The sequence below is a fragment of the Anneissia japonica genome, unplaced genomic scaffold (genome assembly GCF_011630105.1).
Source record: "Anneissia japonica isolate Jap-2015-1 unplaced genomic scaffold, ASM1163010v1 scaffold1826_len1998817_cov189, whole genome shotgun sequence".
Lineage (NCBI taxonomy): Eukaryota > Metazoa > Echinodermata > Crinoidea > Comatulida > Comatulidae > Anneissia > Anneissia japonica.
The window spans coordinates 1,237,071-1,256,117 of record NW_022742159.1 but is presented as its reverse complement, the minus strand read 5'-3'; the positions used below and the strand labels follow the sequence as shown (position 1 = coordinate 1,256,117).

Genomic DNA, 19,047 nt, shown 5'->3' with positions numbered 1-19,047 from the left:
GTAACAGGTGATACTATTAATAGCAAATTAGGTAAGAGTACATCTCAGGTCAGTCAACAGGAGGGTTTTTGTGGTTTGGCTAAACCACCAGTTTTAAGTAAACCCCTCTCAAATAAACCAAACCAAACCACCCCTCTCATGTTAAAAAACCTTTATAATTACAGTGAAATTAACATTTTCAGTGCTAGGGCACTTCTACTTAAGGTGTTTGCACCTGGCCCCAGAGCTCTTCTTATGGTCCGCACTAGTACAACTAGGCACCACCTGGACTCTAGTAGAAAATTCCCCTTTATGGAATCTTGGGTTACAGTTTTACCTCTTTGACTGAAATTTTTTTAATATACTGCAGCTATTAAAACATACAAAATAATAATTCACCACAAATGCAAAAAGAAACCCCTGTTATTCAAATGCTTGGTCATATTCTTTGAAATCTCCATTGTATTTTATTGTAACTTTGTATAATAATTTTTTTTTGGGTGGCATAATCACCTACTATACTTCATGATTCATAATCTAAAATTAACATCAAATATAGATTTACATCTTCTATAAAAAGATAAACATTTAAATTCTGCTTGCGTACAGAGATTACCAATTCATCTGAAAGGGCTTTTCATTGTGTTTCAGTTCCTTTCATGTTTGTCTGAGTATCATGAATATTTACCTTTTTGACTTCCTCATAACTCCAGAGTAGAGAGTTTGTGATAATGCATATTACAGTGTTGGTTGTTTGGCTTTAGAGTACTCTTTAAAAATCTGTCTGCTGCCCTCTATTTACTCTTCCAGTCCTTAGGGGGATTTGTTCAAGTTGAGGGTAGTTTCTACTTTCATTTTAAATTGTATTGAAGGGAAGTATTGTATATTCAATGGAGTTATAAAGGCTTTACTTGGAGACATTCACTGAAGGTAATTCTTAAAAATTGTCTATTTTCTGTGTTAGAGTATCATCAAACAAAGGTTTAAATAATATAGCTTTTTAGATAGTCAAATATATACAATTATTTTACTGGCAATAGAAATTGTTATATGTTTTTAGAGTTTTGATTGTATTTTAACATATCGAACAGTTAGTAACTTCTTGATGATATAACAAAATGAATTAAATGTGTGTAATAATGTAAAGAATGTAATATAAGGCTGTTGGGGATTTGATTAGCAAAACGTTAATGTTGTATCCCAACCCGTCTTAATTAAAGTCTATAATCATAAGGCTGGTATAATGTATGGAATAGCTATAGATTAGTATCTGGTATTAACCAACCCACCAGCATCTAAGTGCAAACAGATCACCAAAATATCAATAATAATTAATTGATTTTAGTTTTTCAGATATCCATATCACTAAAACATGAAAAGCGATTTCCAATAACATTCCATATTATGTATAAATATTATATATTTTTGTCATATATTGTTTAGTATGCTATATTTCCTAATTTAGATAGCCTTTTCACAGTTGTAATGTAATAATTAACCATTATTCATCCATCTGTACCTTTAAAATATAATCATCCTGACTTTCCTAATCTGTACTTGGATGTGTAGCAGTGCATAACCTCATTGATGCTGCGTCTAGCCCTCAAAATGCCGGTCTTTGTGGCAATGATTGTTACTATTGTTGTGGAAAACTGCCGCTTTAAACCTGTGCCTGGTAATTCAATAATTTTAATGGCCATCTATGAATCATGCCTATGATAAGGTTTCATTTCTGCCAGCTAAGGAAAACCATACAAACCACACTCAAGCATTTAAAACTGGTTTACTTATGATTGGTTTCACCTTTTACGATATACAGTAGACAGTGTAACTTCTGTAAATACCTATCATGTACACAATATGACTGAAAATGAATAATTTTTTATTGTATCATTTTTTCCACTTCTTTATGTTGAACTTGAACAATTTGCATAATTTTCCAAATAAATCCATTTAAAAACGTGATTCGTGTGATAAAGAAACCCATATTGATTGTGATTCGGTTTCTGATTTTAGTAATATTGTCTTCACACTGTTTTCTCAAACTATATATTAATTAAATTTATTATTTTCAAGTTGCTGTTTTACTTTGTGTTTAGAATGAGAGTAAGTATGAGGTATACTTTGCAGGCTAAGAAATTTAATTTAGATTTAGACTTCATTTTGACAGTAAACTGCTTCTGGAAAAAGAACTTTATTGCGTAAACACGAAACCTTGTGGTTTTCTGGGTTTTTTTTTTATTTAAGTTTGTTGTACTGTCTACCTCAAATTATTTATTTCTGTGTTTTTAAACTAACATAGCTATCCAATCTATTTCATTATGTTTGAGAAGAAATTAATAAACCTGGAAATTATTATTCTCTTGAAGAAAACTAAAGCGGAATACTTTCGCAGTCCGACAGAGAAGTTGCAGAAAGATTTATCAGGTGCGACAACCCGTGTCAAAGTACTTGAGCATCAGCTCGCTAAATTAGCAGGGATTTCCTCTGTCCAAACACTTGGATCAAAGGTGAGAATGACATTTGTTCCCGTCATAATAATTTATCCATTTCAGTCGTTCTGTAATTTACAGTAATAGTTAATAATGTTAGATATGTTTGCAATTGAAACATTTTTAATTATATTTTTTGGCTTTATATTTGTGTTTATTCATCTTTGTATGTAAGTTCAGACATTAAACCCACTAATAATTGATAGGGTGACAATTTAGCATTCATACTAATGGATTGGTGACAATCTACATTTCATACCACATTGGTGACAATTTAGATTTCGTTTCATACTGTGCCATATTGGCAACATTATAAATTTCATATCATTAATATTATATTGGTGACATACTAGCTCTTTAACAATACATGTGACAATCTAGCTTTCATATTATTTGTAACAATTTAGCCTTACAGTATTCATACCATTCATGTCATATTGAGCCAATTTAGCTTTTATACCAAATTGATAAAAATCTGGTTATCACCATACTAGTGACAACTTGTCTCTTAACCATACCGGTGAAATTTTAGCTTTCATTCCATATTGGTGACAATCTAATTTTCTTAGTATCTTTTTATAACCATATTGGTGACAATCTAATTTTCTTAGTATCTTTTTATAACCATATTGGTGACAATTTAGCTCATACCATTATGGCTATATTGCTGCTTTCATGCCATATTAGTGAAAATCTAGGTCTTGGCCATATTGATAGTAATTTAGATTTCATACCATATTGGTGACAATTTACTTTTCATACCATATTGGTGATAACCAGGTTTTTATACCTAATTCATGATAATTTCGCTTTAGTATTAATTTATTTGGTTGTACAAATTATTTTTGTAACCTGTTTGTGGTCTTTTATTATCTCAGTAACAATCTCTTTTTAGAAAGTGATTATATAGTCAGTATTCATTAAAGTGCATGAAATTTAGTAAGATGATTTTCAAGATAATGAATTTTTTTACCAACCCAGGACCTGCAGTTCCCAGGCTTCATGTTCTACGTAACTCCCCCCTCCTCGCCGGTATTTCGAGAGGTAACATACAAGATGCACAGTGTTGCTATGCTGGTCTACTTCAATACTAATTTGCATATTAATTGCATATTATTTTCATTTAGTTAATTACAGATTCTTCTTTTCAGTTTGATCAACTTTTTAGTTCTTTGATTTCAGTTGAAACACTATTTAAGTTCTTTTTTTGTTGCATCTTTATGCTTTGACATTGATCATGATAGCAATAATGATATAGAGAACCACAGTATTTTTCAAAAAAGAAAGTGATGATGACAATGACTGATAAAAGACGGTGTCAAATTTGATGATTGTATTATAAAATGATTGCTCGATGGCGGCTCATTTTAAAGTCAAATTAAACTATTTGAGATGAAATGCGCCACGACTTTATTGTTGACAATTTGGATCAATTTGGACAATTATCTTATTTTTAGTTCGCTCTTCATAGTCACCCATTATAAGTATTATGTTATTTACTAAGTTATGACTAGCAATTTGCATATTACATTTGCATATTAATTTGCATATAAATTTACATATAAATTTGCATGTGAAATCAATATATATACTAATATAATCCGAAATAGGGCATGTTTTGTTCTAATTATTTGTTTTATATTTTTATTGCATGCTTATTGAAGGAAGAGAAAAAATTCTTCACAAATTATCACTTCAGAAATGTTTGAGCCAGCTAAATATCAATTTAATTTGTTTTATGATCCATGTAAATACAGGTCATGGGACAAATGTTCCTTGGAGATTGTTAAATGGTGTTTTAACAGCTTATCCACACTACTTATTTCTATGGTTATAATCTGCTGACTGTGAATTTCAGTAGTAGTCATATGTCCCTAGGGACATTGACAACATACACTCATCTTCCTCGGGCTTAGCAGCTGTAGTTAGCTGATGTATTAAAAAAAAGAAATAGATATTTATATATTCTAAAATTTTTATTATGGCTTTCTGCAGGATAAAAGTCTTAGTGTTATCACATCTAACTATGGTATTAGCCAAAGGAAGGTTAAATGAATAATCAATCATACAACATAAGCCATGTAAAAAAAATTAGCGTATTTTTTTAGGTAAAATCTTGAAAAATAAATCTAATATTGTATTCTTCACTTACATCTAAGTAAGTTATAAGCTGTCAACTAAACCCTCTGTGCTTAATTAATTACATACTATTTATTTGTCAAGATACTTCATTTTTAAACAACACAGCATATATTTGTATTTCAGTCACTTCTTTTGTGTGTTTTTTGTGGGTGGGAAGGGGGAGGTTTTGGTTTTTTTTGTTTTTTTTTCAAACTGTAAAATGGAAATATTTGAATAGAATATTATACAAGAAATAATTAGAATTTAAGGTATGAGCCTGTTGAATATATATTGTTACAATCAACACATACAGCACCTTTTTATTGCATGATATAACATGGTTAATACAATGCTAAAGTCATATTCTAATTAATTTTAATGTGGGAATAATGTGTTTATATTTCTAGCTTAGTCTTGTTTTTTTGGGGTTTTTTTGTCATGTTATGACAAAATGACATTGCAAAATAGGTGGAAAAGGAATAATTATCCATACTTAAATTAACTTATTAAGTGAATGCTCAACGCACAAGCACCGCAAGGGTCATTTTTAGTTGACACCGATACTTTATCAATTATTATTATTTTTAATAGTGTACTTATACATTAATAATATTATTTTGTTTTTCATAGAATTGCCCGAGTTTCAGTAACCCAGACAGCCCAGCCAGCGATACAGATACCCAGCGTTCCCCAGAGGTAAGGGCTTGTCAAAAGACTTAATAAGCCGGGGAAGTGATCACTCGAGCAAAATGCCACCATGGCTATCACATGACCTATTTCCTCTCACATCAACAGCCACAATCAACTTACATCAGCTTCATCAGTCTGCAAGGAGCTACAATCAATATTATAAATTTTTAAAATATATCATACTATTCCCCAAGATTAACACCTGAGATCAAACTTCATTTTGTAATTAATAAGAGAATAAAAAATATTCTTTCATGTGACCTGTAACCTTCCTTGTTCTTAAATATTGCATAGTAAAATGATTTTGTCATTTTGAGGTCATCATTATCGCTTTCATAAAAGATACATTTAATCTCAAATATGAAACTGTACTGTAAACTGATTTTTAAAAAAAAATAGAGTAGAATTTTAAATAAGCATCTTTTTGATAATCTATGTTATATATTTTAAGTTCAAATTTGTTTGTGGATTTTCCCTTAATCCTTTCTATAGTTTATCAAAAACTGATTCAGTTTTGGTAAGGTTTTATTTTTTAGGATTTCAATGCTAGCAGACTAGCATACCTTTCTTGTATGTCAAAGTAATGTTATATATATTCTTTCATTAATTAAAGTCTTGATGTTCCAATGTTGAGTTTTGTATTTTTAAATCAATTTGACTTATTAATACAATACTGAAAATCTGGAATAATCAGACTTATAGCACCCCATTGTCAGAAATCTATTTTGGAGACGACTTCTTCATATTATTTTATGACTATTCTGATGTTACTGGTAATCTTCCTGTTTTTTGGGGGTTTTTTTTTCCTCCATTTGATTGTGATCTTTTTCAACCCAATAATTTTCCCCTATTTTTTTTCGTTTTTATTTTCTAAACTTCTTAATACACACCCCACCTGTTTTCAGGATGTGATACGAGAACGCAGAGAAAAGAATCGATTAACATGGGTAAGAGAAACAGTGGGTGTTCAAGTATGGTTGTGCATTTTAGTATAGCAGGAGAACTGTCACCTGTCCCCCTCCCTAAATGTACCACACCCCCAGAGCACCCCATTACCAAAGCACTCAATCACCATTTGTTTACTAATTGTGCATGTGATTTTGTTATAATTTCTCCATTCTATTGGTTCTGTTCTGTTCTGTTTTTACTATTTTAAAGTATGTATAATTTTACCCTTAAGCTCTCTGATAGCTGTTTTCTACCTTTTCATCCGTTCATACGTACTTTCTACGTCTCTTTCACTACTGGTTTAATTTTTTTCTTCCTTTATATCATTCATTCATTTCATTTGTTTTTATCCATTAACTCATCTGTTTCTACCTTGCATGTCTTCATATAATTTCATTCACAGATATCTTTATTTTTATGTTTTGTTTATTTCTTAAGTTTGCACTTACCTTTGGGGTTGCCACTTTCTTAAACCACAATCTGATTGAGGGATTTAAATCGGATTGTTAAAAAAGAAATATATAATTTTTTTACTGGTTTTTTTTTTAGCATTGATATTTTTTGATATGTTTTGTACATCCAAAATTATTTAACGACATCTGCAAAACAAACATAAAAAGAGAAATAAAAGGTATATATAAAATGATTATGCTATATGTACAAGCTGTAGATATTTGATAGAAATTGAGGCAAAATATAAATATAATTTTTAAGATATAAACTAATGTTTAAATGAATGAATGAAGGATTGAGAGCAACAAAAACGAAAGCTGATTTTGCGTTTGTGAAAAAATATTACAGATAAGATTAGTACCATAGTTCCTCCAGTATAAACCCATCCTCATAAACACAAAAAGTTTGTGAGGGTGGGGGGGAAGGGGTGGCTTATACCTAGGAATTCCCCATTACAATCAAAAGGCAATTTTTTCATCACTGTATGCCTAAGTCAAAGTTGAATATTTTTTAGAGTATTTTATAAAGTCAGCTAAGCTACTCATTAAAACCATACCCTGGGCTTTTTCCCAAGAAAAGGTTGGTGCGTAAAATTGGGCGTAAAGTAGGGGGTTATCTTATACCCGAGATGGTACTACTACGGTAGTAACACTATTTGAAGTTTTTGTATCCATTGATCATTTTTATTCATTCCTTTTTTTCCCTTGCAACAGTAAATTCATAGTCATAAGATCATTTGCCATTGTTTAAATATCATTTGTTTTCTGTACCATTAAATATGTGAGCTGTTTTACCAGTCTGACGTTTTGCTTTTATACACATTGACCCTTATAGACATTGACCCTTACTATATCTGTCTTGCAAACATGATCATCTCCATTTCAGAACATTTTGTTGTCATGTATCATCTGCTGCCCTCTATAATTTCAGTGCCCGATTAGGGAATGGAATTGTATATAAGTGCTGTTATTTGTGGTTTTGTATAATTATGTTTAACATTTGAATTTTGTTTATCTTATAATGGTAAATTGCTCTTATAACAAACATTTTGTTGTAAACTATCTGAAAAATAATTGCATTTTTTCTTGATAAAGTAACATATTATTGCAATATTTGCAGATTTACTAACATCACATTTTTGAAAAATAATATTTAATTTTAAAAACTGTATTATTGGCAGTTTTTATCGGGTTCAGCTAAAAAATAGCGGTGTTTGCTAAAATAACAAGCTTTTGCATATTGTGTACACTATGCATATATAATGTATATAAGCAGGAGATTACATTTTATTGATTGAAGATTTCCAAGAAATAAGGTCATTGTTCTGTCATATTCTGGCACATCTTGGCTGTTTCATCTGTAATTGAAAAACAAGCTTTGTACGCACTTATTGAAATCATATTTTTCAAGAAACAGTACGGTGATTCGAACATACTTAAAAGATGCAAACTCTGAAAAAAAATTTTAAATCAGCCTAATTGACTTAAAGAATAACAGATAAAGTTCTTCAAACATCTTATAATTTGGTTTGAATTTTTGAAATTAAGTGTTGAATATCAAATGAATTGAAACAAGATTTAGTTTGTCGTGGTATTTTTAATGTTGCTTGCATTCACTAGTCTATGATTTGAATAGACTGGAATAGTGCCAATGTATCTGTTCTTTCTACAATTGTCTTGATATAAAAAAAAACAGGTCATTGTATAATCTGAGAGATACCAACTATTATATTACTGTAGTCTAAGTTGTGCTTCTACTATCTTTTTATACAGTTGAGTCAAGGAGGCTTGCATGCCCGCCAGCGTTCAAGTCCGGACACTTTCTTCCATCAGGAATCGCATACGAAGAAAACGAGTCTAAAGCGCAATAACTCGGATGCATATAGGAACGATAGCCGATCAAAAGGTCTGCGACAACATGAGAGTATGTCGCAGAAGAGTCGACTAGACAACTCACAGGTAGGCACTTTACTTTTTTACAATAATCCTGGGTTCAAATCCTGATTGGAACCAAAAATATTATCCTGTTTTGAATAAGTATGAAAGAATTCATATTTATATAGCACAAAAGTCAGCTGGTTTCACAGCCATTTCATTAAAACCAGAAAACAAAATAGTAGTTACTCTGACATGTTTAGTATAAAGAGCAGAGATGAAAGTATTTTGAATCGTTATCACCATATGGCAAGTTCACGAAAGAAGGTCTCACGTTGTACTGAATTTATTTACTGTGTAACTATAACAATCATTATCCTAATTTGTTTGAAATAAGTTCATCATAAACTGGTTAATGTTTCACATTTAATATCATTCTGATGTATTGGTATTTAAAAGTCAATTTGAGGCAAAAACCATTCACTTGAACTCATTTTAATTAGGTTAAAGATAGTTTGGAAGGAAATAGGAAGTATCATGCACATCACATGTACATAAAAATAGTGTGAACATTTACTTGCATGCATTGTTCTTAATTGTTTAATTTTATGTTAAGAATCCATGTCAGTTCAGGTAGGGGACCCCTATGGAAGTAATAGGGGTTTGTTTTTTTTACTCGCAATTTTAGGGTTATCCCCGATATGCTTTTTGGTGATTTGATCAGTTTATGTAGTTCAGTTTCTGTTTCGTATTTTAAAGGGCATATTGAATAAATCGATCAAAAAACCAAAAAAAAACCTGCTATATATTGTTGTTTCCTATGGAACTGTGATCCATTGAATTTTTAATCTCGCTTTCTTTTCATTAATGAAAAATCTGCATAGCTGGTGTTTGTTATTGAACTGAATTAGGCTTAGATTGAGCAATATCTTACAAGTATAATATTCGTGATACAGTGTGCGACACAGCCAAGCACATTTCCATTACAATAGCTGCTTCTTTCAAGAGGTTATTTGGTCATATGCTTTGTTAATGAAGTTCGTGGAAAGCCGTAGGCAATATGAGAGATAGTATACTCACTATTCTGTAATATTTGACTTGAACAGGTGATTACTATCTTATTAAAGTAGCATCCGTATTATTAAATAGTTAAAATTTTATACTCTGCATCAATTTTTATTCATCCTATTCCTCTTAAAACAGTCAACATCCTGAACGGGATTTACAGATACTATAGATAGTAAACTGTCGATTTTTAATATGCGTATGGAATAATTATTATCTTACTAAACTAGCTTCCGTATTCATGAATCTCTTCATGGTTTCAATTTTATACTCTACATAAATTTTTAGTCATCCTATTCCAGTGTTAAAAATGTCAACATCCTGAATTGGATTTACAGTTTTCCAAAGCTTTAGCCTGATGTTAGAAACCCTATGTAGGATACTTCCCACTCCCTTTTTTTAGACCTGTATTTCCTGCCGTTGGTAATATCTGTTTTTGTTCTTAGTGAAAGATATAATACCATATTAAATTTGATCAAAGATTAACATATATGTATTATATTTACATACTTAATTTGGTTTATATAAATGTGTCTATCTTCAATCCAAGGGTAAGTTTCATTATTTTTTTATATAACCAAAAAATCTTGTTATTAAATTTAGTGGAATTATTAAATATTTTAATATTTTCATGTATAGAATAAAATAAGAAATAATAATACAACAGGAAAAATGAAAATCTATTGCAATTCATCAAAATGGATGAAAGGTAAAATATAAGTTTATAGAAGTGATGACAATGATTGATTGACTGGTTGGATGGTTGATTGATTTAATTAATTTATTTATTAGTTGATTGATTGATAGAGCTAGATCGGAGAAACTCATCTGCAAATTATTCAGATTAAAGTAACATAATTCTTAAGTGCAATTTTTAGATTTCAATGTGCAAATTGTATTAAGTATGAGTATGGATTATCAGCAAGCATAACACCAAGTTTAATATGTTTAAATAAACTAATGATCAATTTTTAAAAATTAACACAACAAATTTATAGAATATAAATTGGTTTACCTTGTATCTTACATCTTATACCTTGTGTTGTTCATTCTGAAACAGTCCACTAGGGACTATACACTTTTACTGATTTTAATATTGTTTAATAAATAAAGACATTTCAAAACATGACACCAAGTAAAACCTAAATGTACTAAATTGTAAAATGTAAAAAAACAACCCTACTGTAGGTTGAATATATTATATTATATTATATTATCTACTGAATTAAAATGTTGCAGAATAAGAGGCTATGTTGAAAATGCTGTTAATGTTATATTATTATTATTGTTATTGTTATTATTATTAATGTATTGTCAAAAGTGATGAATCATCCTCTGGTGTTAAATAACAAGCCGCTTTCCCCAGAGTACAATCCTCATCAATAGTAATTGGTTTATATGTCAGATGTTATACTTGAAAGCACATTGTGTTCCAGATTAAAAAGAGCTATTGTAAGGCGTGGACAGTCTAAGAATCAACGGCCTGTTTTTGTTATATTGTTACTCGGTGTATTTACTAGGAAATAGCAAGGCGTATGCTCTATAATTACCTTTGCTTGTGTTTTCAACGGATATAACTTAGGGCGTGGAAAGCCCAAGAATCGTACTTTGGTGTTTTTTTAAACCAGGAAGTGTCAGGTTATGTAGGCCTATACATCGTATGACCACACACTTGTTGATCAATTTAAAGAATAGCCTAACAACCATACGTTGCCTGCTTAATAACATATATCACTGCGTTGCTAGGAAGTTTCAGGCTCGTGAACGATTTCCTTGCTTAAGCTTAGAATAATTTCAGCTAGTGAAGTGCCAAGGTGAAGAGGGTGTAGTGTTGCTACGGATTTACTTGTATTGCAAAGGTAAAAAGAGTGAATGTATTAATGCCTCGAAATTTGTGTTTTATAAAGTTGATAAACATTGATTTTTATGTGGAATACATTTGTTATGACGTAGAATGTTCAGTTAATTTATCTCTTTAATATTTTTGATTACAATAATATGATAGGAATTACATTAAATAATAGTAATCAATAACGATGCATAGAAAAACCTGATACCTAAAGGCAACGCAATTAGAACTTAATAATTAATATCATTGTGTATTGTATAGATGAATTGATTGTAATTATGTAGTTGTTGACAGATAATTATATTTTCTATTTAGACTATTGTATTTAAAGTATTCTAAGAATTTCTCATACTGCAGGAGACTTGGATACTTCGATTGTCATGACAACATTGAGAATAAAATTTATTCATCGGAATGTCTCCTCAGTTTTGAATTAGTTTGCAATAGTGATGGGTGACTGTACTGTAGTGTCATTGTTACTTATATATGAGAAGAATTGTTTTTCCTTGTTTTTATGTGACATACTTCTAAGAAAAAATCGTAACATAATTAAGGTACTGTATATATACAAGTTTCCGTTATTGTGTCTGACTAACACAGATCTTGTACTTTCTTGCGTGACTGCTTCCCACGCATAGCAGCTGTTGTACATGCTTGGTCACTTTTCACATACCTGCGTTGAAAGTAGACTTTGAGCATCACCTTTATTTATAATTAAAAGCATCAAAAAGTATCAAAAACCATTAAAAAATGTTTGCATATAAATTGTTGTAAAAGGGGAGGAACAAGAAAAATAACCTTAACAACACAAAAATGCAGAAGCAAAGTAAAATCCACAAAAAAAACAGCTAGTCAAATAGTGACTAAGATTTAAGTGAATCGCCTATAAACAGGACTTATCCTGAGACATCTTGATACATTCAGTAAGCAACATGCCACTTCTTTCTCCAGCTCACAATTTTAATATTAAGTTACTGTAAGTGATTACTATTATCATCATCATCACCGACATCATCGTTTTTATCATCGTTATTATCCTTATATTACATTTTCATCATTGTCGTCATCATATATTTTTTTTTTTTGTTAATAAATTGTAAGGATTGTTAATTATTATTACAGTATTATAACACACCTAAGTAGATCCCAGTCATTTGATTGGTTGATTTCGTACCGCATGACATTAGTTATTTTGCCCATTTCATCGCTCATCGTTGAAATTCTGTTCCACTGTGCATTTTTTTTCCATCTGTATTGTCCATTGCATGTTGCCTATGGATACAAAATGACTTCAACTTAATACAATCTGTTGATTGGTTAAAAAGACACGGGACTGACTTTTTCCGGAGGGTTAAATCCATGAAATGATGTCACGCTAACTATAATCTTTCTCAGGCCTACTTCTTGCTGAACTTGTCTTAGCGGTGTGCAATGTATCAGAGATTTTGTTTACTGTAAATAGCTATAAAGTATTTTAATTGCGTAGATGATACCTCAAAACAAAAACTGGCTCAAACTGTGCAGAATTCGCCTCATTTTTCGAAATGCGCTAACAGATTCCCTAGGCCTAGGTTTTGCATGGAGGATAGGCCAGGCTAGGTAGGCCTAGGCCGAACCGATCTATTTAGGTGCGTTATAAACAAATAGTAAATGTTTTGTATTCGTATAATGGAAGAGTATTTTCATTCGTTGAAAGTTTGTGTTCCAATCAACTCATGAAAATATTCTTCCCATTGCACTCATAAACATTATTTGTATAATATTGAATTTTGTTGTATTTATTTAAACAAAATACACATTTAAGTATGAGAAGACATATTTGGCAAAAATAATGAAGGACATTTCATGATTTTATGATTACTTTGATATAATCTCAAGTTATGTTTAAAATGATAGCGTGCTAGAAGCATCATTCAATCCCTGAGAATCGTCTGTAGGGACTAATTTCCGATCGACCGCTCTATTAATGCTTACGAACGCGATCATGCACGTATAAAGATACTTAAAGTGGTCGTTGAGGTGCATACAATATTTTCAAACTATCAGTGAGTTTGTACAAAACTAAATGAATTCATGGCATTACATCATAGCAACTAAAGGTTCAGCTGTTTAAATTTTTACAAGACAATTTGATGATTGTAGAGGAAAAGTTATTTAAATCAAGTGGTAAAAATGCTACACTAATGCTATGTAATTAATATACAAAGGTATTGAAAGTAAAATTAAAGTATATATCAAAGCCAAATAATGGTAGATTTCACAGGTTGTTCATCTTTACTCGGCAATGTAGGTGCCAACTGAATTATGCCTACTTCTACAAATACTGCTTTAATGCAATAATATAAAATAAAATACGATGCTATTTTGTTAAAGTAAATGATTACGACATTGGACATGAACACTGTATGTCGCATTAATTTTCAACTAACCGTAACATTTAGTAGTTTAATAGATGTTTACGTTCATTTTCAAATAACATTTTTGTCGTTTTAGTACTTTAATTTTTTATCATGTTTTTAGTACACGTTGAGAATATCCTTACTTAATATACATGTTTTGCTGCATCATTAGTATGGTTTAAGTCAATTTCATTTCCATTTGCCCACGAAGGAATTTCTATATTACAGTTTTAAAATAATTATAAAATTAGATTAAAAATTTATTTTGTTATGTGTGTAGTTACAGTAATATTATTTCTCTTTGTCAGAAAGGGAATTTATACTAAAAATTGTTGCATTACAAATGTAAAATTTCTAATATAATAATTTAAAAAATCATAATATATAATTTCATAAGATGAAGCAGTTTGCATGAACAACAAAATAATCCCATTTAAAATTAAAACTTGGGTCTCCTGGTTAAAATGTATATTTTAATAATCACATTGTTACTAGTTATTGAATAGGTTTGCAGTATATCATATTCTCCAGAAATTATTAAATCAATCTTAGTTACACAGTAGTTCTTTACAGGCTTATCTTTGACGTATACATATTTTATTGGTAGTTAATTTGCCATGCAAAGCTTCAAACAATAATAATATTATTATCAACCAGTTTAAATATATTTTATAACAGATTGTGGTATATCTTATTTAATCTACTATAGTCTATATGTCAGCTATACTAGCAACAAGGACTTTGTTATGTTTACGATTTTCTTTAATTATTTCAAGGTCATGCAGCATATATGAATATTCATGACCTATAATGACAATTCAATCATGCATGATATTCATATTGCATATTTTCATTATAAAATTGATTTGTTAAAGATATTTGTAGATGAGTGTTCATATAATTCTAAGACATATAATTTTATGATAATGATTATGGGTAAAGAATTCATAGAGACATTGCACTGTATTATGCGTTATTTAAATGGAAGCCATTACTATAATAATGTAGTAGATTTATTTTTTCTTACGATTATGGATGTAATTCATTACTTTGGTAGGCAAAAATGTAGTCAATATTTTTCAATTATCATATTTGAATTGGGAAAGGATTTGTTTGGTTTTAGACCAATAATGAGTGTAAACTTACTGCTTTGTTGTTGGATTCTTTTATCATATGCATATATTCTTTACAAATTGTATTTCTTTTCTTTCAGCTTGATTTTTTATCCTCTGGTATTTCCCTTGACAGCGATAGCGCTGCAGATAGTTCGCCAAACACAACCCCGCCCATTCAACGACATGGTTTTATAGACGATGGTGACGGAGAGGTAATGTTTTTTTATACCAAATTGGTACAATTTGAATAGATACAAGATCCTATAAATTGAAGGCAAAAGCTGGGCACACACTACCAGCGGTGGCTCCAGGAATTTGTCGACAAGGGGTCCGACATCTCTAATGGAGGGCTCTGAACCAAGGGGCCGATGAGAGCCTCGGTCGCCGGCCCAGAATAAAAAAATCCCTAGTAGGTTTCATGGGGTGAGTTTTTTTGGCCACAAAATGTACTTTTAGACCACAATATTAGACATTGTCAATTTAAATAACGTTACTTGGATAGGTAACTTATTTTTTTAAATTTTTGATCCGGCAACCTAGTCGTGCGTCGGACTACATACTATACATTGAATTGCTCATCAGGGGCATAGGCTAGTTTTGGCCTGGTGGGTGCGAAAATTGAGAATGCACAACTAAATCCTTATTCCAATGAAAACTTATGTGTTTATGTGTCATACCATCAAAGAAATGCATTGGAGATGGTAGGTCATCTTCAAGAATATGTTAATTTATTAAGTTTGGAAATATAAACCAGCCATAAGTTAAAGATTTTGCAGCATTTTTTTATAGGAAATATTTCTTGTTTAATACTTTAATCCATCCAGTGGAACTAATTTGCCTCTCCCTCCAGCTTCTGCCTACGATTATTTAGATAATTTTTACACTTTCAGTGGCACATGATCTAAGCTATTAAGTTGCTAACTGCGACAATCCTAAAATTGATTACCACCCTAGTTAAGGGTTATCCAAATAATATATGAACATTATTATTTATGCGTCTTAATTTGCATAGAACAATTTTTAGTTTTTGCAAGTGAAAGCATAGAAAGGATGCAAAGTGCTTGACACAAACACTATAAATCTTTAAATATGGTTGTAAAATAATATGTTGTACATTACAAGTAATATAATAATATTTGTAGTACAGTATGTGCTTGAGTCACTTATGTTGTGTCTGTTAAATTTGAATAATCATTTCCTTCTATTTTATGTTACAGACATGTAAACTCGGTACAAGCCCACAATCGCATTTAGCAGGCATGGAGCCAGTGTACCATACAATATCCAATGATGATGGCCATGTTAGGTCACAATCACAAATTATGTGCATGGAGGACGAAGAATTCCAGTCTGATGGAGAAAACGTAAGTATAAAAAAAAAATAATATGTGAATAAAATGACACATTTGAAAGTTGTGCTCTACCAAGACAGGAGTGATTGTTTTTAAAGAGCTAAAAGGAATTTAAACGCTCTTTTACACATTTCTTTTACAAGCACTAATAGTCTCTCTTTAATATCTTGAACGATAAATTTTAAGTACAAAATTGACTTTTTTAAAGGTCATTTGTGTCGGCTTTAGGCCACGTAAAAAAATTAATTAGTTACTTTTCCCCTCCTGCTGCTTTGTTAGTTACCGCTGCCTCAATTTGGTTTTTAGCATTTAGTTACTGGAATAACTTGTTATTAAGACTAGTGGTTATTTTCATATTTGTCTGGTTGATAACCTGATCTTTAGCCCATAATTTGCAATAATTTGAAAATATATTTCTTACACACTTTCTTACATCTACTCTTAAATCATAACTATAACACAAAGCGATCAACTCTATATACACTTTATTTATATTTTCTCTTACTTTAGACTTCACCAGTTGTAGGCAATACTAACTGTACTAATAATAAATTTAATCCTGTAAGTTCCTCTTTTTCCTTTTTGAATTTGTGGCATTTGTCATCTCTGATGTCATTCCAATGCTCCACATTTTTATAATCATTTCTTTAGTACAAAGTTCCATTCCGTCATTCTGTGATAATCGCTGTTGTAGTTAAACATAACGATGTCAAAAACTTCCATCAGAATGAGATCATACATTCAATTCCTCTTCCAATCCCCCATCATATTTTTGCATCATCTGTAATATTTTAGACTAATGCTGACTTACATTTAGTGTTGTATTTATTAGTTGGCTCAAACTTAAATAATTTATCCCTCTGCATGTTTAAAATTAGTTTTCCATTATTCAATTGGTTGTCAGCCAGCTGTTCATAGTGAGTATTGTTTTAGCTTAGACTCTATCCATCCTTATCCAATCATTTATTTGTAAACATATCTTGTAAAGCTGGTGCATATAAGCACCGTAAGATGGAAATTAGGTGGGGGGAGGGGGGTGGTGAAGATCATCAAAGTTATTTTCATTTCGGTTGTTATCTCTGATTAATTTGTCAATTTGTAAGATATATCATCTGTTTGACATAAAATAAATCCTTAGGGTTAATAATTCAATATTTTGTATTAAGTTTTTCGCTTTCAGTTGATAAATTGGAATAAAAAAAAACTCCTCGTCAATTAAAAGGTTCATTAATAATATTCTTCATTTGCATAAACCTTTAAATGGGCTAGTAATCAATTTGAGGATTTAGGTTTAAAAATGGTTTGTAAATCAGTTAATCTATTTGTTTTGATCTTTGTGTCATTGAAGCAATAAAAGGATTCGGCGATGGGCGTCACGTGACCTACCTTGGATGTTGGATATAAACAATCGACTGGCGCAGTGGTGTTTCACATGGAGATTGCTATTGCGGCCATCCCTTGTTTATTGCTGTAAAGATCATCATAATTAATAGTAAACTATACCAAATTGATGGTTTGCTAATGCTGTAAAGGATACTGGCCGCAAACATTGAAATTTTTCGACAAATGTTAGGCCTAGGCCCCTGCACATCTACGGCATATTTAGTTATGCATGATGGTCTTCGACCTCCAAACTATGCTTCGATATTAGGACTAGCTAAGCTTTATGAAGGATCACTTAAATATCGAAGCGTACAATCCTTGGAGAACACTAGGATAAATAAATAAACACTATTTTGAACAATCGTGCTGCCTTTCCTACCCATTTATTTTTCACCTTAACAGTGGGTGGTTGTTTTCGCAAACGTAACATTACCTTTTCTTATACTATTGCACTGTAATGTTTTTCATGTATACCCAAGGTAAGTCACATAACCAGCAGTAAACAAACATCGCCGAATCCCTCTATTGGCGCAAAGACTGATGCAGACTCCCAGCCTTAAGGTTGGGGCTATAGACCCTTTGCTGTGCGAGTCACTGTGTCCTTTAGCAAGATGCTATATCTACCCAGGAAATATGATTGGGGTACCGGCTTATGTGGGATGGTATTAAAATAGACTGGCTGTGTTGGAACTCTCTCAGCCTAGCATGAGTTGGCCCAAACACCATAGAGATGGGCATCCCGGCCTGTGATCCCAGAAATTTTGGCCTTACCTTCATCTTTACCTTCATCATTGAATGTTAATCTTGTGTTTGGTCAAGTTAACGAGCTATTCAACTTCTTAAAGGAGTTTGTCTTCAGGTTTTTTCAGTAGTTATTGTAGGTAGTATAACCTTAATGTTTCTAAGAAGTTTAACTTAGTTGCATTAATTTATTTTCATCTTTTCTTAGCATCATAATTATAATAATGTAAGTCTTGGTGTATATTGTTACTTGTCTGCCTTTAATTATTAGTGCATTTAATATGTTAATAATTAATCCCAGTCCTTAAGCACCAGTTCTACCCAGACCATAGTCCTAATAATTTGTTTTTGCACCCCTTAGTCACAGAATATCCAGAGTCTAAACACATCTGATTCCAGTGTCCAAATTTTTGGCATCTTAGCTAGTCATTCTTTTTTAATGATATAAAAATAAATTGATATATGACAGGTATAGTCAAAGTACAATATTAAATTTGAAGCCAAAGGAAATAGTAAATAAAAAAAACATTTGTTGCCTAAAATGGAAAACAAATTAAATCTCAAATCCCTGATTTGCTAAATGATA

At 31.1% G+C, this 19,047-nt stretch overlaps 1 protein-coding gene across 10 annotated transcripts in view; it reads left to right on the top strand.

The window, feature by feature from the left end:
* LOC117118993 (rho guanine nucleotide exchange factor 11-like) overlaps positions 1-19,047 on the top strand; it is a 95,345-nt gene that overhangs the window by 32,700 nt on the left and 43,598 nt on the right. For 5 of the 10 annotated variants that reach the window (XM_033263765.1, XM_033263760.1, XM_033263759.1 and 2 more), the window contains 8 exons: positions 2,349-2,489; positions 3,453-3,515; positions 5,223-5,288; positions 6,188-6,229; positions 8,456-8,641; positions 15,084-15,197; positions 16,203-16,349; positions 16,848-16,898. In XM_033263765.1, the coding sequence (XP_033119656.1) occupies positions 2,349-2,489; positions 3,453-3,515; positions 5,223-5,288; positions 6,188-6,229; positions 8,456-8,641; positions 15,084-15,197; positions 16,203-16,349; positions 16,848-16,898 (810 nt within the window). Of the gene's footprint in view, positions 1-814; positions 910-2,348; positions 2,490-3,452; positions 3,516-5,222; positions 5,289-6,187; positions 6,230-8,455; positions 8,642-15,083; positions 15,198-16,202; positions 16,350-16,847; positions 16,899-19,047 lie in introns of those variants that run through there. The other 5 variants (XM_033263767.1, XM_033263762.1, XM_033263764.1 and 2 more) reach the window with 5 other exon arrangements.